The sequence below is a fragment of the Nerophis ophidion genome, linkage group LG11 (assembly GCF_033978795.1).
Source record: "Nerophis ophidion isolate RoL-2023_Sa linkage group LG11, RoL_Noph_v1.0, whole genome shotgun sequence".
NCBI lineage: Eukaryota > Metazoa > Chordata > Actinopteri > Syngnathiformes > Syngnathidae > Nerophis > Nerophis ophidion.
This window is the reverse complement of record NC_084621.1, coordinates 26,978,894-27,004,709: the sequence shown is the minus strand read 5'-3', so window position 1 is coordinate 27,004,709 and position 25,816 is coordinate 26,978,894. Positions and strand designations below refer to the sequence as shown.

The window sequence follows — 25,816 nt, the reverse complement described above, 5'->3', positions numbered from 1 at the left end:
CAGCCCGGCCCCCGCTTAGTTTTTTTCAATAAAATACGGCCCCCGGGTCAAAAAGTTTGGGGACCCTGCACTAGGGCCTTGGGTTCCTTCCATCCATCCATCCATTTTCCCACCGCTTGTCCCTTTCTGGGTCGCGGGGGGTGCTGGAGCCTATCTTATTGATTTTAAATTAGTTAAAACTTGGAAACATTTAAATGGCAGTACAGCCCTAATGTTATAGTCTTTATAGGATACATTTAGTTTTTTATGTTTTAGTATATTTTATTTTGTTTATTTATTCTGCTGGTGCATTGCAGGGCCCTGTTGAAATTGCTGTGTTTTTTCTTCTATGCACTTTTGGACGCCTTTAAAATGCAAAAAAAAAGTCCATATATTTTACATGCAATATGGCAATAAAAATGGGATATTTTTGGGATCCCCACAATTAAAATGTCAAAATTGGCTTTCGAAAAAAAATAGCCCTTCCAACCAGTGTCACGTATCGACACGGAAATATCTATCATGACGGGACGCATATTAAAGAATCAGGAACCCATACCTGAAAACAAACAGGTAGTCAGCCAGCTTGGTTTCCGTCTGCCATTTTTCGGTCAAAAAAAGGGGTCGTACTTTTAACAAACTCCTCCTCGGGACTTTGACCAAATGGCCAGTGGTTAAAATGACAGATACTAGACACATAGGCCATAATACATCGCAAACACTTTTTACCAACGCAATTAGATATGGCGCCAAACTTTACTCCGATGGTTCCCCACAAAGCACGAAAGAAAAAACAAACTCGGATCTTGTTTTACTTGTATTTTCTTTGAGATGATATTTTTTACAAAGCCCAAAACCAGTGAAGTTGGCACGTTGTGTAAATCGAAAATAAAAACAGAATACAATGATTTGCAAAAACATTTCAACCTATATTCAATTGAATAGACTGAAAAGACAAGATAATTAATGTTCCAGCTGGAATACGTTGTTATTTTTTTGCAAATTTTAGCTCATTTGGATGCCTGCAACATGTTTCAAACAAGCTGGCACAAGTGGCAAAAAAAGACTGAGAAAGTTGAGGAATGCTCGTCAAACACTTATTTGGAACATCCCACAGGCGAAAAGGCTAATTCGGAACAGTGCCATGTTTGGGTATAAAAGCAGCTTCCATGAAATGCTCAGTCATTCACAAACAAGGATGGGGCGAGGGTCACCACTTTGTGAACAGTTTTACAACAATATTTCTCAACAAGCTATTGTAAGGAATTTAGGTATTTCACCATCTACCGTCCGTAGATCAAAAGGTTCAGAGAATCTGGAGAATAAAAAGATATTACGGACCTTCGATCCCTCAGGCGGTACTACATCAAAAAGCGACATCAGTGTGTAAAGGATATCACCACATGGGCTCAGGAACACTTCAGAAAACCACTGTCAGTAACTACAGTTGGTTGTTACATCTGTAAGTGCGCCCCGGGCTGATGTAACAGTTGGTAGGAGGGCGCATAATAAATGAAAATAACATAACTCAACATAAGTGCAAGTTAAAACTCTACTATGCAAAGCAAAAGCCATTTACCAACAACACCCACAAACGGCGCCGGCATCGCTGCGCCCGAGCTCATCTAAGATGGACTGATGCAAAGTGGAAAAGTGTTCTATGGTCTGACGAGTCCACATTTCAAATTGTTTTTGGAATCTGCGGACGTCGTGTCCTCCGGAACAAAGAAGAGAAACCATCCGGACTGTTATAGGCGTAAATTTGAAAAGCCAGCATCAGTGATGGTATGGGGGTGTAGTAGTGCCCAAAACATGGGTAACTTACACATCTGTAAAGGCACCATTAATGCTGAAAAGTAACTACCGGTTTTGGAGCAAAATTAGTGGCCATCCAAGCAACGTTTTCATGGACGCCCCTGCTTATTTCAGTCAGAAAATGCCAAGCCACGTGTTACAACAGCTTGGCTTTATAATAAAAGTGTGCGGGTATTAGACTGGCCTGCCTGTAGTCCAGACCTGTCTCCCATTGAAAATGTGTGCGCATTATGAAGCCTAAAATACCACAATGGAGACACCGGACTGTTGAACAACTTAAGCCGTACATCAAGCAAGAATGGGAAATAATTCCACCTGAAAAGCTTCAAAAATTGGTCTCCTCAGTTCCCAAATGTTTACTGAGTGTTGTTAAAAGGAAAGGCCATGTAATACATGGTAAAAATGCCCCCGTGCCAACTTTTTTGCAATGTGTTGCTGCAGTTAAATTCCAAGTTAATGATTATTTGCAAAAAAAAATTAACATTAACATTAAATATCTTGTATTTGCAGTCTATTCAATTGAATATAAGTTGAAAAGGATTTGCAGATCATTGTATTCTGTTTTTAATTAACAAATTACACAACGTGCCAACTTCACTTTTTTTTATATAAATGTATATTTCATTTTTCTAATGGGATGTGTTTTGTTTTATTTAGATGTGAGGTGTTCATGCTGCTGTCAATTATTGACTTGCATTTAAAGTGTCTTATTATGTAAATTTATTCATTGTTATTTGTTCTGTTGATCGTTCAATAAAAACAATACAACTGAGAATATCCATCTTTGTTGACACAAGAAGCTCATAACACAATGAAAACACTTTTTTTCTGATTTTTGCCATCGGTGGACAAATATCGGTGCAGTGGAAGTGTACTTTCCAAGTACAATAGTACAAATACTTCAACGTACTGCATACTTGCATTAATGTGAAGTTAATGTCCTTATTGCATTTAACCAAAATATGACAGAAATGTATTTCTAGAAACAAATTCACTGTTAATTGGAAGATGTTGTTCCAAATTTTTTTTTGCAGTAGTTACGTAAATAAAAGCTTTTTGATATAAAAGGTTGCTGTTCATATATATTAAAGGAAAATTCTGCTAGTAATGAGGGAAGGCGCAAAGAGGATTGATGTCCCTCAGTGAGGTGTGTTTCAAACCCTAATGCATATGCATCATCATCATCATCATCTTCATCACTAGAAGAGCGGTAGCGACCTGTATCGACATCTCTTGGATTTCACAGATACAACATCCCCACCCCTAAATGTGCAATGGAGATCATGAAACTTCTTATTTTGCTTCTACTGCTGACAAGTGTTTTCTGTCTGGATGGAGACGACGGCAGAAGTGAGGTAAGATTATTATTATATATATTTTTTTTACATTCCTAATAATGACAGAACATGCTGGCTTATTTTTAGTTGGACTGCAGTCTGGTTGCCAGCTCATTGTAGAAAGTAGAGATATGTGTAATTATTTGTACAATCAATGCAAACTTTTTTTTTTTTTTTGCACAAGAACAAATGTGCAGGATCACAGACAATTGAGGATATTTTGAAGAGGATGGCCGGAAAACAAGCACAGGCAAAACAAACGAGGCTTCCAGAAAAGAAAGCCACAGGTGAGCTTTTTGCATTAATATAAAATTATTGCGCAGCTCCGCCTGGTCCTTTTGATGGACGTCCGTTGATGGAGGTTAATTTGTTTGTCATTTTTATTATTGTTATTTTGCCTTTTTTTTTTTTTACTTTTTGTTCGACCCCTTTTACCGTATTGTTTTTGCATTATCTTGTTTAGCTCTTTCATTGTTTATGTTTGTTTAGGTTTTTTTTTGCTCTTCGCTTTTCAACCTGTAAAGCAAATTGGTTCAATTTAAAAATTGTTGTAAATGTGCTATATAAATAAAGTTGCCTTGCCTTGCCTTTGTGTCGTTATTACAAAGGCTTTTTTTTTTTGCACTTTAATTTTATGAACTGATTTTTTTTTTTTTTTTTTACATCAAACTATGCTGATAATTTCATTAAATAAACATTTGTGAGCAACATTTATGTTTAATAATCCAGTTTGTTGATTTGAGTCTTTATTATGGAATTTTTGTTGGACACTGAATTTTGAGTGATTTTTGTTTTTACATCAAATTATACTGCTAATTTTATTCAACCAACATTTGTGACTAAAATTTGTGTAAAATTAATTGTGTCACAATTGTCTTTTGAAATTCAGTGTAAAAAATGTTTTGTATAAAACTTCAGTGAAAAAAAATTAGTGGGGAAAAAATCATGGTAAAAAAAGAATGGCAGCTGAAAAATTCTGTATAAAAAAAAATCAGAGTAAAAAAATTCAGTACAGAAATATTTGTTGTTTCAAAAACTCAAGACTAACCTCTGGTAGTCTGCGATGAGGTGGCGACTTGTCCAGGGTGTACCCCGCCTTCCGCCCGATTGTAGCTGAGATAGGCGCCAGCGCCCCCCGCGACCCCAAAAGGGAATAAGCAGTAGAAAATGGATGGATAGATAACCTCTGGTAGTTGTTAAAGAACCTCATTGGCTGGTTCTGAGACATGATCGATCGTTCAGTCTTAATTTACCAGAAGAAAGTCTTGAGTTTTGAAGCAACAAATATTTCTAAACTGAATTTTTATACACAACATTTTTAAGCTGAATTTTTATACAATTATTTTTTACACGTCATTTTTAAACAAATGTTTTCATATTTTTTTATTCAATTCAATTATTAGCATAATTTAATGCAAACAATTAAGTTCACAAAATATTCAGTGATATAATATAATCTTAGTGTTAAAAAAAAAAAGGTTTGCAATAAATACACAAATTAACATCCGTATCTGTTTCCATTCAAGGTGTAAGGAGCCGTTCAACAAATAAACGTAAGTAATCTGACTTTCCTTTGGTCATGTGTGCAAAAAAACAAAACAAAAAACAAGCTGCTTCTTTTTTTAGCGAGTGACTTTTCATTCCAGGTCAAAGATTTCAAACCTTTGTTGGTCTGATGGGCAAAAGGAGCTTTGAGAATCCATGCAGGAGGCTCCAAACATCATTGATGACTGGAAATCTGCCTGGCAACAACTGATGTCATCCCTGTAGGAAGCCTGTGAGGAACAAAGACAAATTGAAGAAGGCGATAACAAAACAAAAAGTTTTAGCACTCTGAGATAGGAATAGAAGTGATTTAGTTTCTTGTGTAAACAAAAAAAAGTTTTATTCTGAAATAAAGAAAATGTAACAATTCACTAATGACAAATAAAAACAAAAAACATTCTAAGAACAATTTTAATCACACAAATTTAAAAAGTCTTTTTATAGTATGGTGCTTTCATTTGTTTTCTGTTTCCATTTCTGCCTCGTACATATTTTAAAAAAAATATTTATGGTCGTTTTAATATCTTGATCTTGAAAATTCCAGTGACGATATTTTTAGGTATGTCCATACCTTGGCTTTTTTCTTTAATAGAATATTTTTATATACAGAGCCACATTGAAATTGCTTTGTTCATTATAATCCTCCCCCTTTTTTCGCATTTAAGAGGTCTCCAACAGACGAAAACGCACCAATTTTCGCAGACGCATCAAGTCCGGAGAGCAATCGGGTATTTTGTAGGCCTCGATCACAACGTTTTTAAATTGACTCAAAGCGCCCCCTTTGAAAATGAGAAAATGTTTACCCATTTCCACCAAATTCACGTATTGTCAGAAAAATCGGTGGGAGACGTCATTCATAAGAGGACGCACGTTAAAGTCTCCATCCATCCATCCATCCATCCATCCATCCATCCATCCGTCGGCCATTTTTAGTGTAAAAACAGGGTCATACTTTAACAAGCTCTTCAAATAAACTTCAACCAAATGATAAGCGGTTAAAATGAAAGATACTAGACGCATGGGCGATGATAAATTGCAAAGGAAATTTGCCTACAGAGCCGCATGGGGCTCTTTCGCGCCGCCCTAGTGGCTCCCAGGACCTCTTTCAGAGATGTGTGGAAATGTAAAAAGATGAAGAAAAAAATAAAATTTTTGTTTTAATATATTTTCTGTAGGAGAACAAACATGACACAAACCGCCCTAGTTCTTAGAAATCCCATGGTTTATATTAAACAAGCACTGTTTTGTCCTACTAATTTCAGCGATCCTTGAACTTATCGTAGTTTGTTTACATGTACAACTTTCTCCGATGCTGCCACAGAAAGACATGTTTTATGCCACTCCTTAGTCTCATTTTCTCCACCAAACATTTTATGCTGTGCTTAACTGCACAAAAGGTGAGTTTTGTTGATTTTATTGATTTGCTGGAGAGCTTATCAGGCATATTTGGTCAATCCGTGACTGCAAGCAAATCGATGCTGACATATTTCATCATTATGCCTCGTTTGTAGGTATATTTGAGCTCATTATGTCCTCTGTGTATTTAATTTATATTTGCATGTATCACGACACATTATCTTTATGTAATATTGGCTGCATTTCTGATAGTCGTTGGTGTTCCTTGTTGTTTCAGACCACAGCAAACGTTACCCAGCTTGCAAAGATTGTAATAAATCCATTAGAAGAAGACAGCCTGCCGTTTTCTTATACTTGGACACACACATCTATACCTTTGGTCATTCTAAGGCAGTAATTTCCAGAAGTTATCTCATCCTGTGAGAAGCCTACAATATACTAATGTTTTCCAATGTTGCAAAAATTTGTAAAATAAAAATTTAAATACATTTCCATCAACAAAGATTGGCGTCAGCCTTTAATAGTAGGCTAATATAGACACATCCAGCGATGCCTTTATGCAAGGCTTTTAATTTTTTGCAGCTCCAGATTATTATTTAGTTTTACATTTTTGCTCCAATATAGCTCTTTCGACATTTTGGGTTGCCAACCCCTGGCCTAGGTCATAGGATGTGGGCGTGGTATGGAGCCAAACTTCAACATTTTCAACATCAAACTTTTGATAATTTGGCCTGACAAATTCAGATCTTAATTCTAACTGGTACAAATGATGACACCTTGAAGTGGCATATGGGTCACTACCTATATGTACTAATTCATAGGCGAAAACTGCTCCTCACCATTACCAAACTGTCATTATATCACCTGAGATGATCAGACGGATAATAAACTGAGGGTCTATGATAAAAGGTGAATACATTTTGCCAATGCTACAGGATGTGGGCGTGGAGCCAAACTTTGATCTGATGGTTCGGCACAAAACACGAAATGTTAATTTGTGTTTGAATAAGAAGACATAATAAACCTTTCTGAGAAATGTTAATACAGTGGATACATGGATGATACAGCAGAAGATTGGGAGAATGTCATGTGGTCAGATGAAACCAAAATAGAACTTTTTGGTCATCCATGTATCCATTTTGGTATAAACTCAACTTGTCGTGTTTGGAGGAAGAAGAATACTGAGTTGCATTCAAAGAACACCATACCTACTGTGAAGCATGGGGGTGGAAACATCATGCTTTGGGACTATTTTTTCTGCTAAGGGGACAGGACAATTGATTTGTGTTAAGGAAAGAATGAATGGGGCCATGTATCGTGAGATTTTGAGCCAAAACCTCCTTCCATCAGTGAGAGCTTTGAATGGTTGACCAAATACTTATTTTCCACCATAATTTACAAATAAATTATTTACAATTCCTACAATGTGAATTTCTGGATTTTTTTTTCACATTCCGTCTCTCACAGTTGAAGTGTACCTATGATGAAAATTACAGACCTCTGTCATCATTTTAAGTGGGAGAACTTGCACAATCGGTGGCTGACTAAATACATTTTTGCCCCACTGTAATTCCGCTCCACACATTTACATTTTGATCATAATTGGAATAAATAATGACACCCTGATGTGCTGGATTGGTCAGTGATTATTTGTACCTATTCATAGTGGGTGGAGGGCTTCACGGTGGCAGAGGGGTTAGTGCGTCTGCCTCACAATACGAAGGTCCTGCAGTCCTGAATTCAAATCCAGGCTCGGGATCTTTCTGTGTGGAGTTTGCATGTTCTCCCCGTGAATGGGTGGGTTCCCTCCGGGTACTCCGGCTTCCTCCTACTTCCAAAGACATGCACCTGGGGATAGGTTGATTGGCAACACTAAATTGGCCCTAGTGTGTGAATGTGAGTGTGAATGTTGTCTATCTGTGTTGGCCCTGCGATGAGGTAGCGACTTGTCCAGGGTGTACCCCGCCTTCCGCCCGATTGTAGCTGAGATAGGCGCCAGCGCCCCCCGCCACCCCGAAAGGGAATAAGCGGTAGAAAATGGATGGATTAAATCACTTTTGATCAGTGCTTCTCAATTATTTTTTGTTACACCTCCACCCCCCCATTTTGCGACCAACCTCCCCCGTCACAGCGACTATAAATATCAGTGGTCTCTAAAATTGTTAGAAGTACACCTCTGCATGACATACCAGCCTTATCGTTAAAGACCAAAAAAAAACAAATATGAACATACTGTACATCAAATACGTATCACTATTATGTTGGATCCACTATGGACTGGACTCTCACAATATTATGTTAGATCCACTCGACGTCCATTGCACCGGTCGCCCTAGAGCAGGGGTGTCAAACGTACGGCCCGCGGGATGAGTTTGCTAAGTATACAAATTAACCTAAAATTTTTGAATGAAAGAAACAGCTCTTCTACATGTGTTTACTGGATGTTGCAATAGCAATTCTTTGTATCTCTGTAGATCAGGGGTCGGCAAACCCGCGGCTCCGGACCCGCATGCGGCTCTTGGATCACTCTGATATGGCTCAGCTGCATGCTTGCCGAACCCCCCATTTTTCCGGGAGGTTTTCCGGATTTCAGTGCCTCTCCCAGAAATCTCCCCTGGATAACATTCTCAGATTTTCACCCGGACAACAATATTGAGGGCGTGACGTGATGGCAATGCCTTAAATGTCCTCTCGACCATGTCGTTGCGTCCGCTTTAATACTATGCAATCTGAGAGCCGGCCGGCCACATCTAGTGTGCGGCTGCTGACTCAACGCGCAAGCGACTGCAAGGCATACTTGTTTAACAGCCGTACAGGTTACACTGAGGGTTGTGATATAAACAACTTTAAAACTCTCACTAATATGTGCCACACTGTGAACCCACACCAAACAAGAATGACAAATACATATCGGGCTAACATCCGCACTGTAACACAACATAAACACAACAGAACAAATACCCAGAATCCCGTGCATCCCTAACTCTTTTGGTTGAGGTGGGCGGGAGGGGGGGGGGGGGGGGTATGGTGGTAGCGAGGGTGTATAATGTAGCCCGGAAGAGTTAGGGATGAACGGGATTCTGGGTATTTGTTCTGTTGTGTTTATGTTGTGTTACAGTGCGGATGTTAGCCCGAAATGTGTTTGTCATTCTTGTTTGGTGTGGGTTCACAGTGTGGCGCATATTAAAAAGAGTTTTAAAGTTGTTTATATCACAACCCTCAGTGTAACCTGTATGGCTGTTGACCAAGTATGCCTTGCAGTCGCTTATGTGTGTCTGCAGATGCCTCATACAACATGTGAATGAGCTGGTAAGCTGTTTGCTATGGTTGTAGAGGGTGCTAAACGCATTGTCATCATAGCACGCCCTTATTATTGTTGTTTGGGTGAAAAACAGCAGACAGTCGAGAGAATGGCTGCTCTGAAACTCCGTAGACTCACGAAAAAATTGAAATGGTTGGCAAATGTGATGTTGTCAAGCGACATTCAAATAAAACTCGCGGGCCGCACTAATACTACATTTCAATATTAAGGTGAGACCTCTGGTTAACACATAGCACAAAGCAAAAAAATCTTTGTTTGCTGTGTTATTTCATTTTAAATTTCAAAAGTTTTGTGGCTCCCATAGTATTCTTTATTTTGTGAAACAGGTCAAAATGGCTCTTTGAGTGGTAAAGGTTGCCGACACCTGCTGTAGATGATGCTACATATGTACAAAATAAATCACATGATGTTAGTATATCAATCGAGGAAAACGATCAAACTACATACACGGCATACTGTCATTTGATTTTGATATTTTTTTTATCTTGATTGATTGAAAATAAACACCATTGAGTTGACTGATGAACATTATCACATCAATCATTCAGAAAATATAAATACGACAAATAAAGATAGAATACTATTAACCACAACTTGTAAGTCTAAAAAAACATCAGTATGATTTGTACATTTTCGGAATGTGCTTTTAAACACAGAAAACAATCTGAAGGTGTCTTTATTTTTAAGTTGTCGTGCAGGGATTTTACCAGTCCGGCCCACTTGGGAGATTTTTCTCCATGTGGCCCCTGATCTAAAATGAGTTAGACACCCCTGCCCTAGAGGGGCGGGGGTCACCCACATCTGCGGTCCTCTCCAGGGTTTCTCATTGTCATCCCACTGGGTTGAGTTTTTCCTTGCTCTGATGTGGCATCTGAACCGAGGATGTCATGGCTTGTGCAGCCCTTTGAGACACTTGTGATCTAAGGCTACAAACATTTATTATTAATGGTTATTATAGGTATATATTATTTAAACATGATCATTTATAATGTTGTAATATATACATAAATTACAAGAGTATATATGTTTGGATTTAAAAATAGTAAATATATAAATATGCCTGTGTGTACATAAACATGTTTTTGGATCGTTTTTTCAATAGATTCATATAAAAGGTTATGTAATTATAATGACGCTACTTCATAGACGATTACATTTTAGACAGCGGCCCCCAGTGGCCAACACGAAACCTGCAACAGATGTCTCAGTTGAAGTCCTCAAATTGAGTGCACACATTAGAGTCCATAATAAACCCACCTGACCCCACTGTATGATAACAGGTTTATTAAGTGACTTTGTACAATACAAATGAAAAAATAACATTAAAAATACAAAGATGGAGTACATAGCCAAAGCAAAAACGCGGTGTTGACTCTTCATTTCCCACTGGCAGTTTGCAGCGCATTTGAAAAATTTTGAGGTTTTTAAATTCCTTTTATTATTGTTTTGGCGTCCAGGGTGTCCTTTGATTACGGAAGTATTATTATACAAACAGTGGACGCAGCTGTCAAGTTTTCTTTTCTTCTACACGTACAAAAGCAGGTCTTTCTTACTTCAGCTGGCTCGGTGTGTGTGTATATGTATATATATATATATATATAAAAAAAACTAAAGTGAAATATAATACTTTCAACATTATAATTGGTGGTCCAAAACTAGTGGAGATTGCTGAACAGACATATTTATATTGCAGGAATAAGAAGCTTAAGCCATTATTTTTGTCTATAAAAAAGGCCCGAGGTGCATTTTATTGTTTTTAATTTAGTCTCATTCTTGACATTGACACCGTTTCATTGAATGCTGTTGCACTGAGAGGAAGGGTTAAAAAAAAGAAGGTTCACCGGGGTTACTTTGAAAAGAAAACAAAAAAGATAAGTCAATGTCATCTTCCTGCATGAAGGACGATCAGATTCATGTTCTCGTTAACAAGCGGACTTTCTTTCCTGTAAACGAATGTGATTGTACAACAGTCAAAACACCACCATCACTTAAAAGCAACCTTGGAGAACAGGAGCACTGCAGACAGGGGCAGCGGCGGGGGCGGTATTCAGTAATAACACCACCAATAATAATTATAATAATTAAAATAATAACATGGGTTTGGCCTTTTTGTACGTTTTCCGGTTTTAAAGTAAACACATTCTTCAATGATGAGTCCAGAGGCAGTGTGGGGGTGGGAGGGCGCTGGTTCTGAATGTATTTGCCACTATCGCGCCACCCAACCCCACACCCACACATAGAGCAACGGACACCCCCTAGTGGCCAGGTGCAGGAACACAGAGGAAGGGCGGGAGAGAAAAGAGGAAAGATACGGGGGTGTCAGTGCCACACACTGATGATGCCCTGAGCGGCAACATTGGCAAACAGAACTAAGTCGACTTGGTCCTGACGACTGTCTCTTCAAAAGATCTTGCCTTTCTTTTTGTTCTTCTCCAGAGTTCTATCAAAACACACAAAGTGCAGAGTCAGTTTGTATACTTGCCAACAAAACGTAAATACTAGGGGTGTCCCGAACCAATACTGACAATGCAAATCGGTCGAATATCAAAACGCAACAGCTTGCATCAAAAATGTCTGATATAATCGATCACAGTTTATTTGTACATCCCTTAATAACAAGTGCTTCAAAGGGCTTCATGACAACATCTCATCTTATCTCTAACACCATTGATTGAACATTTTATTAGTAGATTGCACAGTACAGTACATATTCCATACAATTGACCACTAAATGGTAACACCAGAATATGTTTTTCAAGTTGTTTAAGTTGGGGTCCACATTAATCAATTCATGGTGCAAATATAAACTATCAGCATAATACAGTCATCACACAAGTTAATCATCAGAGTATACATAGAATTATTTACAATATTTACAATCCGGGGGGTGGGTTGTGGAGGGGTTTGGGGCGGTGGGGTTTAGGTTTGGTTGCTATCAGCACTTCAGTCATCAACACTTATATAATCTGAGAAATGGACATTGTTACAGTGTAGGTCTCATTTAGTAGGATATGTAAATTGAGCAGTGAATATAGTGAGCTCAGAAAGCATAAAAACAAGTATATACATTTGATTATTTACAATCCGGGGAGGTGGTTAGGCTAGGGTTGAAGTTGCCATGTGTTCTTTTAGTGCGGTTTTGAAGGATAGAGATGCACTTTCTTTTACACCTGTTGGGAGTGCATTCCATATTGATGTGGCATAGAAGGAGAATGACTTAAGACCTTTGTGAGCTCAGAATCTGGGTTTGACGTGGTTTGTGGCACTCCCCCTGGTGTTGTGGTTATGGCGGTCATTTACATTATGGAAGTAGTTTGACATGTACATGAACGATAACATCTGTGTGCGAGCAGTAAGTCCAGGAAGCGATGTTGCTTGCGTTCAAGTCCAAAAAAAGACATTGCCGCTAAAAGCAAAACAATTTGGAAAGTCTTTAAAATGTGGTATTTGCAATAGATTTCCTCTATGGACACTATGTAGCAATACCCCACACTGTACACTTTCAAGGCAAGGACATGAAGTACCGTAAACTCCGAACTATAAACCGCTACTTTTTCCACCGCTTTTTCCTAGGATTTTTCTTCGCTGACAACCATAATAAAAATAAGTTTTTTTTTAAAAAAAGCAAAATGCACTACAAAATTGTGTTATTGTTTATACTATGGCACCATCTTTTGGACAAGTTCACTCAGACCAGGTGCTGCAGTGTCCTTCCATTTAGTGCTTTCAATCGGAAGTAGAAGTGGTCTTTTGGCAGTCCATAGCATTACTACTCAAATGGATTCTTCATCATTCCAAGTAACGTTTGTAAGTTTTACAATATAACTAAAACAATTCATACTAAACCGTACCATGTGTGATGTCTGTAGGAGTGTTTTCATGCATATTTGTATGTGCTGTTGTAGTATAATGAAGCTAGTGTCATTAGCGTGAGCTAATAAGCTTACACGTCTACGGGTGTCTGTGTCAGTATTATTAACTTACATTATAGTTTATTTTGTCTGGTTTAATTTTGTAAAATTCACCAAAACGTCAGAGTGGAGTTGTTGTGTCTGTTAAGTTGATTGGAGAATTAGCTTCTGCATATAATAAATCCATGACGATGACTTCTGTTTTGTTTAATCAGCCGTTTTACTGCCGTGTTATAGAAAATAGAATAGAATAGAATAGAATGATGGAGACTATATATATATTTATATATAGAGACTGTTTGGAAACAATTACGGTATGTAAATAAACATTTACGAAATATTTCTGTGTAAAGAAAATCATTTCACAATGTATATATCTGCGGATAATATATGGGGCAAAACAACTTCCCTGTCAAATGTTGTGGGTGCGGCTTATATATCAGTGCGCTGTGTAGTCTGGAAAATACGGTAGTTTGCCTGATAGCGGATTAAAATGTGGGGAATTGACAAAGATTTAAAGGGGATTTATTATGCAAAACAAACTTTTCTTACGAATTGGTACCTGTTATTGCGTATATGAGATCTGTGGAAGTTTTGAAAATGTGAAATCCAACCGTGAAGGCATAGCGGAGAAGTTTATAAAATAATTTTGCCTTCCTTCACATTTCTTCCAAACAAGCCTTTAGGAATTTACCCCAATTATGACGTTTTTCCTCTTTGGTGACGACAGCGGACATATCCGCCATTGTGGTCAATAAATTCCTCTTTTTCTGTCTATTGTTGTGGGCAGACTATCTCGTACATACACATGCATCCTCCGTTGTTGTCATTTCTAATACAAAGCAGCGTATAGTTTAGGGTTGTCCCGATCCGACATTTGGATCAGACCGGCCGCCGATATTTGCCAAAAAATACGTATCAGCAAGGCATGGGAAAATGCCGATCCAGATCCAGTTTTTCCAAGGCACCGATTTAAATCATACATTCCACTTTTCTGCTGCTCCCTAATTTCCGTTCTGCATTTTCCAGCACACCTTTCACACATCCACAGGTCTGTGTTCTAACCGTTAAGACGGCCATTTGAATTAAAAGTTACAGGTAAAATTGTCAGCTGTAAGGGATTATTTTACCCTACAAAACGAAAAAGATGAAGAGGTGGAGTGCAAAACATGCCACAATAAAGTCAAGCGTGGTGGTAAAGTTGTAAGACATTTTAATGACTCTTGAGAGTGAGAGGCTTTTTAGCACAGCCTCACTCATCATTGATGAACACAGGAGCAGGCTGACACCTGAGCATCTTGAAGTGCTCGTCTTTGTTAAAAAGAATCTCCCCATTATGCTCAGACTTCAATTGTTTGCCCCCCCCTGATTGGGGCAAACAATTGAAAGGAGTGTGTAGATACGATTTTTTTTTTTATTAAGTTTACACTTGTTCAAGAGCTAGGATTGAGGCTGAGTTATAGAGATTTTAGCCCACTCAGGTTGTGTTTTGCTTTTTTTAATAATGTTTACAGCATTATTTGCACTTTATACTGTTCACTTTTTTACTGATTAATGATGCCATTTCTGTTTGTCATGTATAATTTTTTCTATTTGGTGTTGATCCTTGAATACCAACCATTGTGTATTATTCAAACTCACATAATTCAGATGGATAGTTGTTATCAAGAGTACTAAAACCTTAACTTAAACTTTAATACATGCTCGGATAGGCCAGTATCGGTATCGGAAGTGCAAAAATAATATTGGTATCGGATCGGAAGTGCAAAAACCTGGATTGGGACATTCCCAGTATAGTTGAAACATATCTGTCAGTAGACTCCATATGGAACCGCTAATAACTACAACAAAGATTGCGGGGAGAAGACACTCAAAGTGGAGCACAGATAAGACGGCACATTCTGGAGAGACGGTCAGAAAGCGGCTTGAAAAATAAACATAATCTATGCAACATTTTGACCAAATAACCACCATTACATGTTATGTAGACCACAAGGAAGTGTTTTAAATATAGAAAAAAAAGTCATAGTACCACCCCTTTAAGCAATGTGGCCAACAGGCGGCAGTAATCAGTAACTAGTGAACAATGGCGTCAGTGTCAGGAGGAAATCAGTGCATGACGTCAAATACCTGGAGGCCTCCAGTTTCTGCTGCTCCAGGCGTTGCTGGGCCTCCCAGTTTGCCCTCTCCTCCTCAAACACACGCCTCTTCTCCTCCAGCTCTTTGTGCTGTGCCTCAAGGTTCTTCTTCATCTGCTCGTGGCGCCGTTGAAGCTGCGCAGGAAACAAAATACTATGTTTGGAAAATGTCATCCACGGCGGAAGTGTGAATTAGGGCTGCAGCAAATGATTAAATCAGTAGTGGAATAATCTATCAATCAACTTGTTTAAGTGATCAAACACTTTCTAGCCTAAATGTGACTTTAAAATAAAATAGGTAAATTAAGCAAGGATTTTTGTAATGAACTTTGTCTTCTTATAAACAAACGCACATTGAAATTTTACTTTTCACATGGTAGCAACAGTATATATGACCAGAGCTGGGTGACATGACTGAAAACGTTCATGATATACTGTATTTTCTGACTACACTACTTTTTTCCCCACTCTTTGAACCCTGTGGCTTGCAAAACAGTGCAGCTAATTTATGTATTTTTCTTCGCTAATGACCAAAATCTTTCTTATTCAACAAACAGTTTTCAAATAACACAGACAAAGACATTGTAAAAGTGTTTGTCTGTGCTATGGCGGTATCTTTTGGACGAATTTGCTCACTGCAGATGTTGCGGATTGACAACATACTTCCTGTTGTGTGCCTTTAACCATAGTTTATTTGTACATAGCATTTCTGCTTGAAAGGACTCTTCATTCATCACTCCAAGCAACGTCTGTAGGTTTTACAGTATAACTAAAACTATTTATAATTACTAAACCATACCATGTGTGATATCTGTAGGGGTGTTTTCATGCAAATTTGTTTGTGCTATCGTAATGTTATCAAGCGCTGTTAGCATTAGCGAAAATGCTAACAGAAATACAAGTGTCTGTGTTAGAATTATTAACTTACAATGGGATTCTTTTTGTATTGTTTCACAAATTGCTCAGTAAATTCACCATAACGTCACCGTGGAGTTATGGAGTCTGTTCATCTGAATGGAGAGTTAGCTTCTGCAGCTAGTGGGTACATGACAATGACTTCTGTTTTGTTTATCAACCGTTTTACTGCCGTGTGACAGGCACCGCCTGGAAACAATTAAGGTATGCAAATAAACATTTACAAAATATATCATACCACTATATAGCTGTGGCTTATAGTAAGGTGCGCTTAATATATGTAAAAGTATTTGTTTCTTTGAAAATTTGGTAGGTGCGGCCTAAATACCGGTGCGCTCCATACAATACGGTAAGTGTTTTATATTGGTCGATATTAAGGATGTCCGATAACATCGGACTGCCGATATTTTCGGCCGATAAATGCTTTGAAATGTAATATCGGAAATTATCGGTATGATAATTATCGGTATCAGTTTCAAATAGTGAAATGAATGACTTTTTAAAATGCTGCTATGTACACGGACGTAATGAGAGGTTCAGAGAGCCAATTAACCTTAAAGGCACTGCCTTTACGTGCCGGCCCTGTCACATAATGTCTACGGCTTTTCACACAGACACAAGGGAATGCAAGGCATACTTGTCAACAGCCATACAGATCACACTGAGGGTGGCCGTCTAAACAACTTTAACACTAACAAATATTTGTTTCCTTAACTTGAGTTAATTTATTTTGGAAAACCTTGTTACATTGTTTAATGCATCCAGCGGGGCATCACAACAAAATTAGGCGTACCAATGTGTTAATTCCACGACTGTATATATCGGTATCGGTGGATATCGGTATCGGTAATTAAGAGTTGGACAATATCGGATGTCGGTAAAATAGCCATTATCGGACATCTCTAGACGATATCCATAATTATTGATATCTGTTATGACCCATTCCAAATTAGGACCAAGAGAAAACATGTAAAATGTAAAACATTTTATTTGCGCAGTTGGAAGAGTGGCTGTGCGCAACCCGGGGGTCCCTGGTTCAATCCCCACCTAGTACCAACCTCGTCACGTCCGTTGTGTCCTGAGCAAGACACTTCACCCTTGCTCCTGATGGGTGCTGGTTAGCGTCTTGCATGGCAGCTCCCTCCATCAGTGTGTGAATGTGTGTGTGAATGGGTGAATGTTGAAGTAGTGTCAAAGCACTTTGAGTACCTTGAAGGTAGAAAAGCGCTATACAAGTACAACCCATTTACCATTTAAAATGAGACCTTCCTTTGATTATGATCCCCACAACTATCAAGGCAGAAAGGAAAGCAAATGTCAACGCAACCATGGAAAACACCCAAACAAAAATGTAAAAAAAATTCTAAAATCACATTGAACACTTAACAATAACCTCTTAAAATGAAGGATCAAAAATAAAGAATATGAAAGAAATGCTAATAAAGTGTAAGAAAATAGTGCAAAGTGTGAAAATGTAAACTTGAGAAGAACTATTTTCTGCAGGTTAAGTGCCAGTGGTGCTCAAAAGTGAGCATGGGGCTAAGGTGGTGTGGTATTACTGAGTACGAGCGCCTTGATGTGACTATTGTCTGATTTAAAAAAAAATTAAAATCTGCCACTATTGGGTGACTTGACTCCTGTTTTACCCAAACTTTCTTCACTCTCAGCAGCACTCTTTTTTTGTTTCTCTTCTAACTCTATGCAGAGAATCAACAGCGTGACAACAAAATGGCGCAACCAAAAAGATAGTTGATACTGTTACCTGATTGGCTGTTAGCGTGTCGCTCCCAGTGATCAGTGATCACTTCCTGCGTTGCTCGGTTACCGGAGAGAAATTGCTTTTGTTCATGCAACAAACCTTACTTCAGTTTTTTCCCAACAAATAATTAAAAATGTTTTTATATCTATTACGTGTCTATCGCGATAAATATTAATATGTTATCTTCCAGCTGTGCCAAAATGTCTCTTTTAATTGATTGGAAAACCTCTCATCTTCTTTGGGCCCTTTGCTCTTCTCCCACCTTATTGTTTTTCTTTGAGCTTTCTCTTGGCAGTCCACTGTGCCACCCACACCCACACCCACACCCACATCTACCCGCCAATGCACCCACAACCTGCCTCACCAAACACGGAACAAATGTGTGAGTATTCTACTCATAAAATGAATCATCTAAGGAACAAAATACAAATCACAGCTTTTTTGTAATCAAATTTATCAGCAAATTGTTGCAGCCCTTGTGTAAATGCAAGGAAAAAAGGTAGGTTTGTGTGTTACCTCTGCTTCAGAGTCTTTAAGCTTCTGCACTTTCTCCTTGACTTTCATCTCAAACACCTGCTCCATCTCCATTTCCATCTTCTTCATCTTGGTCACATGCTCCCGCCTCTCCTCCTCCATCTGGGCCAGAGGGCTCCTATAACGTCCGCGCGCACACACACACACGTTAAAACACACACACAAATCAGCACAGCACACGCCCACTTGGCCCCATTGCAACAATAAATGACAGGACATTTCCGAGTGACTTTCAAGTCCATCAGAGTTCGTCTTGTGCATTCGGACGTGTTTACAGCACACGTAATAGGGTTATTAAAACAGAGAGCAGTGGCATAAAAGAAAAGAACCAGACTTTTGAAAACAGGTCAACAAAGGTTTTGGGGTCAATCGCCAAGAAAAACCGCAGACTTGTTTGCATTACACTTAGATGCTTACAAGATTAAAGTCCTTAAAATCCAGCAGAAATATAAGAAAGTAGGTGTGTCAAAAAATCGATTTTTGAAGGAATCGCGATTCTTGTTCGTAACGATTCTTAATCAATAAAAACTAAAATCACTTAAAAATAAAAATAAATCGGTCCTGTCACCTAACTACTCGGGCAAATCATATTGTTGATGTAGATGCCCATAGCTCCTGTAAAGACTTACTTTAAAAAAGAGAAGTGTGGTACTCTTCTTGTCTTATTTGTATGTGACTTTATTAAATGCCTGGGAATCCTTGTACTAAACAAACCCAGTTTCCTTTTTAAGTGCTATAAAAAATTATCACAGCTGTTAATTCTATGGAGGAATGTTGTTGATCATAGTACTGGCACTTAATGTTATCAAAAAATATGGATTTTCGAATCAAGAATAGTTTTGAATCAAGAATCGATTCTGAATCGAATCATTACCCCCAAGAATTGAATCGTGCGGTGCCCAAAGATTCACAGCCCTACAAGAAAGCTAAATTGTCCATTTAAAACGTTTCTTTTTATAGGCGCTAGCATGCCACATCATTTTCTGCTTGTTCAGCCTGGAAACATGAGCCAGGGGATGGTGTTGGGAGTGGGGGTTGGGGTGGGATCGGGTGGAGCTGCCCAGCAAAGCCAAAAGGAAACAAAAGAGGAATGAAAGCGACGGCCACAGAAAGATTTGGAAAAAAAGGTGAAAAAAAGTTAAAAACACTTACATTCCTTCAACAGCATCATTTCTAAAAAACGATTAAACACACACACACACAAACACAGCATGCAATGATGAGCTCATGCACTAAAAGTGTGTCGCACGTTGTGAGCTGCGTGTTAGCAGAGTTGTGATTTTAGCTGAGCGTGTTAGCAAGGTTCAACTTTGCATACTTTGATGTAGGGCTGGGCAATATATTGAGTTTGTAAGACATATCGATATATTTTTAAACAAGATATGAATGACGACAACATCGTGATATAGATATCATTTATTTCACGTTAAAATGACCAAACACCGCTTATTTGTGGTGTTCCTTGTCCTCCCTCGCAACACTCCACGGGCTATTATAGCCTTGCCCCCTTCCAAGATGTGTGTGCCATCTCCCCGCAATGCATTGACCCACAACCACAAAACAGAAGTAAATATGGAGTATGACTATCTACCAGTCACCAACTAGTAAGTAAAATGCAAACTTTTGCATACTCGCCAACAACTACGGTTTTCCCGTAATTAGTACGGTTTTTGATAATCCATTCCGGTTCACGGCCGCAGCGGTAAAAAGTTAACTTAAAAATAATTAATATAAAATTGAGCTTAGCTACTTTTCCCAGGAGCTTGGCAGTAGTTTCGCTACTGATTTTTGTAGCTTAGCCTTTTTTAGACCCATTTAGCGTTAGCTAAGCTACAAAAAAAGTAAGAGGGAGAAGAGAAAGAAAGAAGTGGACTAATGCAACTCCACGCGCAGGGCACCACATGTACGGGAAACATCAATGATGAATGGTTGGTTTATGTATAAGAACATCCATGATTGGTTGGTTGGTGTTACTATGATGAGTCACGATTGGTTAAGACTGGGGCAAAACATCAGGGACAGGAAAATCAGAGGCAAAATAGGGCAGGTCATCGAACCAGGAAGACAAATCACGACAGACATCCCAAATGACGACGAGAGAGTCAGTGAATAGAAGAGGGAATATTCAAGCGGGCGATTTATAGATTTTTAAAAATATACTGGAATATGGCAGATGGATTCTCTATCTTAGATGTAGCGATGTAGACGACTTCCAAGAAAACCACTATGTGTTATTGAATGAATATCTTTTATATGTGTATTTTCACCCGAAAATATATCGAGATATATATCGAATATCGACTTTAAGTAAAAAATATATTGAAATATACTTTGTCGTCCATATGGCCCAGCCCTACTTTGATGCAAAGAGGACTACAACTACTCTCACTACTGGTATGTGTGAGTGTATGTATATGTCGTGTCAAAACGGCATTGGCTGTGTCCAGACTCACTTGGTGGACAGTTGACCCTTGGCCCTGTTGTTCTCTACGCCATTGTAGGTGACGGCCGCCAGCTTCCTGCTGCGGTAGTTCTCATAGTGGACATTGTTTGTCACGTCTTTCAAGTCCTGCATGTGAGTCCTGTGGTGGCAGGGAGTAGACAAATGTTGTCTCATGTCTGCATCCTTTGAATGGATACTGTTGTCTGGTACATGTCTTTGACTGAGGTAGTACCTGATGAGCATGTCTCTGAGGATGGTGAAGTCACAGTGGTCACTGTTCTCAACTAGAGGAGAAATACAATATTCAGGAACTTAAAAATTACAAAAATGGAATGGTCAGTTGCTTTACACTTCTTTAGTAGTCTCCCCCTTCAACAAGTAATCTTCCCTCTCAACTTCCTTATAAGCCAGTGGTTCTCAAACTTTTTTCACCAAGTACCACTTTCTTAAACAATTGGCTCACCAAGCACCACCATGATGACCAGCATTAAAAAAACAGTATTCATAAGTATTCATTAACATCAGGGCAGAGGTTTTATTTCACACATATTTTAAAAAAAAAAGGTCACTGTAACATTACAGTTTGATCAGAAACACAGTTTGAATATTTAATTACCATATTTTTGGACTATAAGGTGCACTTAAAATGCTTTAATTTTCTCAAAAGTTGACAGTACACCTTAAAACCCGGTGCGCCAAATGTTGGAATATTTCTGGTTCTGCTTACCAACCTCAAAGCAATTTGATTTGGTACACAGTGTAATAAGTGTGTTAGTGGAGGCCCTTAGGGATATTTTCATTCACTTTTGTCTAAAAGCGCCAAATTTGGCACAGGGGTAGCTCAGGGCATACCTAAATGATTTAGCTAGGGCGCCCGTGCCGTTGACCTTTAGGGTCGCCACAGCGGTCGATCAAATATGGCCGCCACTTGTTGTAGCTTTTGTCTCTAGCATTTGAAATAAATTAGCTACAAATGTAAACTTGGTGTCTATTTCATCTGTTTTGACAATTAGAAATGTGTTGAAATGCAAATTTTTATTTTTGGTTGTGACTAAACCCCTAATTTGCATTATTCCAAGTGGCACTTTCTATTCTGAAGACATTGGATGTAACTTGGGCCTTGTTATGAATAAAACCTGGTGCAACATGCATGATTCCTTTCTAATGTTTATATGAAATGTCGATGGTGGGGGGTTGGGGAAGGGGGGGGGTCGGCTTTCGTTGTGACATTTTGATGACAATGGTTTCGCTTAAAGGGCAACTACTCTTTGGCTAATTGCGAGGGATGCTACGTGGAGGCTGTCTTCTTCTCTCCCTTTTTTTATTTTTTTGGGGGGGGGAGTGTGGTTTTTGTTCCCAATTACTTGACAAAAGCTGCACCTAGTGTGCGCATCTAGGTTAGTGTACTGGATCTTCTGTATTATCCTCATAGGCTTTGAGGAGTCCTGGTCCCTGAAGGACAATGTCATTGAATACTCTTAAAAGGTTCAGCAACAGATATTGTAAGGTAGGTAAGGTGCCATCAAATTTGTGTCCTTGTTGTAAACAATACTTGTGTAAAACCAAGGTAGCCCTTGTCAACAAAAGTGCCATATCTTGGTCAATCTGGTTGGAATCATGGCCTCTAGCTACACTGTCTTCCACTTTTTGTTTGCTTGCAATGTACGTCTCCCTCCCTCTCTGGTGTTCACTCTGGTCAGGCAGAAAAGAGAGGAGATGTGTCTTGAATCTTGTTATGTGAGGTTTATTGTAACAACAGACATGCCCACATGCATTTGTAAGGGTTCTATAGAGTTGCCTTAAATTTGAAATTGTGAAGGAGCAATCTCAATCCTCAACAAGGACAACACTTTGCGCTATAGTCAGAGGGTCAAAGGTTTCCCTGGATTCACTGGTAGACCCTTCTCCTTCTGATATGCTGGAAGATGTTTTATGTTGTAAAACGTGTGCTACATATCTCAAGTTCAGATAACATTTGGTATGATAGTACACATCTGCTGCGTGCACATCAGACGCTTGAGTCACTAATTTCCAAAGAAGTTTAAAATCTTTACAAGCATCTGCCCGGGGAGGCGTGGCGCAGTTGGGATAGTGGCCGTGCCAGCAACCTGAGGGTTCCTAGTTCGATCTCCACCTTCTACCAACCTCGTCATGTCCGTTGTGTCCTTGAGCAAGACACTTCACCCTCGCTCTGATGGGTGGTGGTTAGGGCCTTGCATGGCAGCTCCCGCCATCAGTGTGTGAATGGGTGAATGTGGAAATAGTGTCAAAGCGCTTTGAGTACCTGGCAGGTAGAAAAGCGCTACTAAAGTATAATCCATTTACTATTTACTGGTTTGGGGATGACTTGATCAAAGCTTTTTAGGACTTAATAAGGAGGGGAAAGCATGATCCTCATGCTTTCGAGCGCTTTTAACACGAGAACTACAATAGCTTCTGCAGCGTTTGTGGTATTTGGCCTTGTTTAACACAAGTGTTGATGCGATACCTGAACCATCATTTAATTGAACAATTGTGCCATTTATACATGAATGTATAGCATTCCCAATTTCAATGAAATCTTTGATATCCTTTTCTAGCGACAAAAGTCCTTCGCTTTTGGGTGTTTGTAAGGGATCATCAGACTGTAATTGGAAGAGACAACATAAGTCCCAATTGATGCTGCTGATACTATTGCTATCAGATGATGTGGAGGCCATATTGTTTGATAATAGCTACACTGAAAAATGCATTACATGAAAATAAAGTTGATGATTTTCACATTGTTAGATTAAAATTAAAAAATGTTAACAGGGGGTACATCACTGAAAAAAGGGTTGAGAACCACTATGGTACCTGCTAAATTGTATTTGGAATCTGCATAAGTCCTGAAAATTTGAGCGCGTCCACCATTGTAGTCTGTACTGACCGCAAATTCAATAAGCTTCTTTTTTTTCTCGATCTTCTTGTTATGCGAAATTCATCCTCCCCTGTTGCCATTTCTAATATAAAGCATCCTAGAGTTCTAACTTATATCTGTCAGTAGACTCGCTATGAAAGCGCTAAAAACTAACAGTGTAGTGGGTTTACATTGTTCACCCACGGAACTTTAATTATTAGAGAGTTACGGTCGGGACACATTTCCAGTGTTGCTGTTGCTGTAGTGAGCCACGGATGAGAAGATGCTTCTCCGTTGTTGATTTAAGTGAAGTCTGAATGTCATTAAAACAGTTAGCTCCCTTTTTGACACTTCTTCGACTCCTGTCTGCACGCTACACCGCTACAACAAAGATGACGGGGAGAAGACTCTGTCAAAGGTGAGCCACGTAAATAAGTCCGCCCACAAAATGACGCATCCTGAAGTAACGGTTAGAAAGTGACTTGAAGATGATCTGTAAAACATATGCAACAGTTTGACCAAAGACTCACCATTACATGTTATGTAGACCACAAGTAAGTGTTTTCAATTTAGAAAAAAAAAATCACATTATAACCTATTTAATGCGCCCTATTATCCAGTGTGCCTTTTGTATGAAAATAGACCTGAATAGACCATTCATCGGCAGTGCGCATTACAATCCGGAGCGCCCTACGGTCCGGAAAATTCGGTAAGTGATTATTTGACGTACTACTAGATGGAGCCCGTGTACCACGGTTTGAGAATCCCTGCTATAAGCAATTGTTGCTTGTTATCAAAGTTAGTGCATTTTATTTCACAGAAGACTGTTTGCTTGTCCCCGCACTTTTATTCTTCTGTTTTACTGCAATTATGCCAATTTTCTGGATTATTATTTTTGCTTTGTCTTATTCTAAGTTATTCGGATTCTTTATGCTGCAGGATGTCTTTATTACCCACACAGATGCGTGCTGGTGATTTGACAGTAGAGGTGGGCGACATGCCCTGAAATCTATATCACAATATACAATGCTTCAAAATAAAAGGGAACACTTAAATAACAATGTAACGCCAAGACAATCCTACTTCTGCTAAATCAAGCTGTCCACTTAGAAAGCAACACTGATTGACAATCAATTTATAATGCTGTTGTGCAAATTGAATAGACAGCCTGTAGTGTGTTTTTTCACTTTAATTTTGAGTGTGACTCCAAATCCTGACCTCTAAAGGTTAATAAATATGAGTTCCATTGATAATTTTAGTGCGATTTTTTAGTCAGCACATTTAACTATGTAAAGAACAAGATATTTAATATAAAATTTAACTTAATTAGATCTCTGGTGTTATTTTAGTGTTTCCTTTTTTTTTGAGCAGTTTATATTGCAATATCCCGAGATAACGATATATATCACAATATGTCATTTATTGCACAAATGATGATAAAACTGTTTCAAAACTGGCTACAAAAGCTTCTAATTTGGCTGATGACGTATGCCGCGACATATTGCATCTTTACCGGTAATATTATTTTTTTTAAACTATTATTAATGTACTCGCTGAATTACTGTTAATATCTGGTTACTTTCTGTTTTAAAATGAATATATCTATACTTCTGTTAAAATAGAATATTTACTCAGTATGCTGTTATTTCAATACTTCCATAAGTCTTGGGCGATAATACAAATTTGGGTATGGATCCAATACCAATTAGTTACAAGGCCTGCATTGGCCATACCAATGCTGATACTTATCATACTTAAGATCATTAAATGATTCCATTTTTGATCACAATTATAATCAGACCGAAACACAGGATGGTGGTGTAACAATATTAATTAATAAAATGTTTTCCTACTTTTGCCACTGATTTAAATAATGTGGTACAA

At 38.6% G+C, this 25,816-nt stretch overlaps 1 protein-coding gene and 1 long non-coding RNA gene across 4 annotated transcripts in view; one reads left to right on the top strand and one right to left on the bottom strand.

Moving 5' to 3' along the window:
* The first annotated feature begins 3,011 nt into the window (after nucleotides 1-3,011).
* Nucleotides 3,012-4,686, top strand: LOC133561403 (uncharacterized). The gene is made up of 3 exons (XR_009808678.1): nucleotides 3,012-3,149; nucleotides 3,316-3,418; nucleotides 4,658-4,686. It is a non-coding gene; the product is annotated as an uncharacterized LOC133561403 (long non-coding RNA).
* Nucleotides 4,687-10,621: 5,935 nt separating this feature from the next.
* Nucleotides 10,622-25,816, bottom strand: part of septin7b (septin 7b) — a 49,418-nt gene continuing 34,223 nt past the window's right edge. For 2 of the 3 annotated variants that reach the window (XM_061915482.1, XM_061915480.1), the window contains 6 exons: nucleotides 21,287-21,338; nucleotides 21,065-21,193; nucleotides 19,764-19,784; nucleotides 18,594-18,729; nucleotides 15,396-15,538; nucleotides 10,622-11,794 (listed from right to left, as the gene is read on the bottom strand). In XM_061915482.1, coding sequence (XP_061771466.1) covers nucleotides 11,755-11,794; nucleotides 15,396-15,538; nucleotides 18,594-18,729; nucleotides 19,764-19,784; nucleotides 21,065-21,193; nucleotides 21,287-21,338 — 521 coding nt within the window. In that variant the 3' untranslated portion in view covers nucleotides 10,622-11,754. The remainder of the gene's footprint in view (nucleotides 11,795-15,395; nucleotides 15,539-18,593; nucleotides 18,730-19,763; nucleotides 19,785-21,064; nucleotides 21,194-21,286; nucleotides 21,339-25,816) is intronic. The other variant, XM_061915481.1, reaches the window with a different exon arrangement.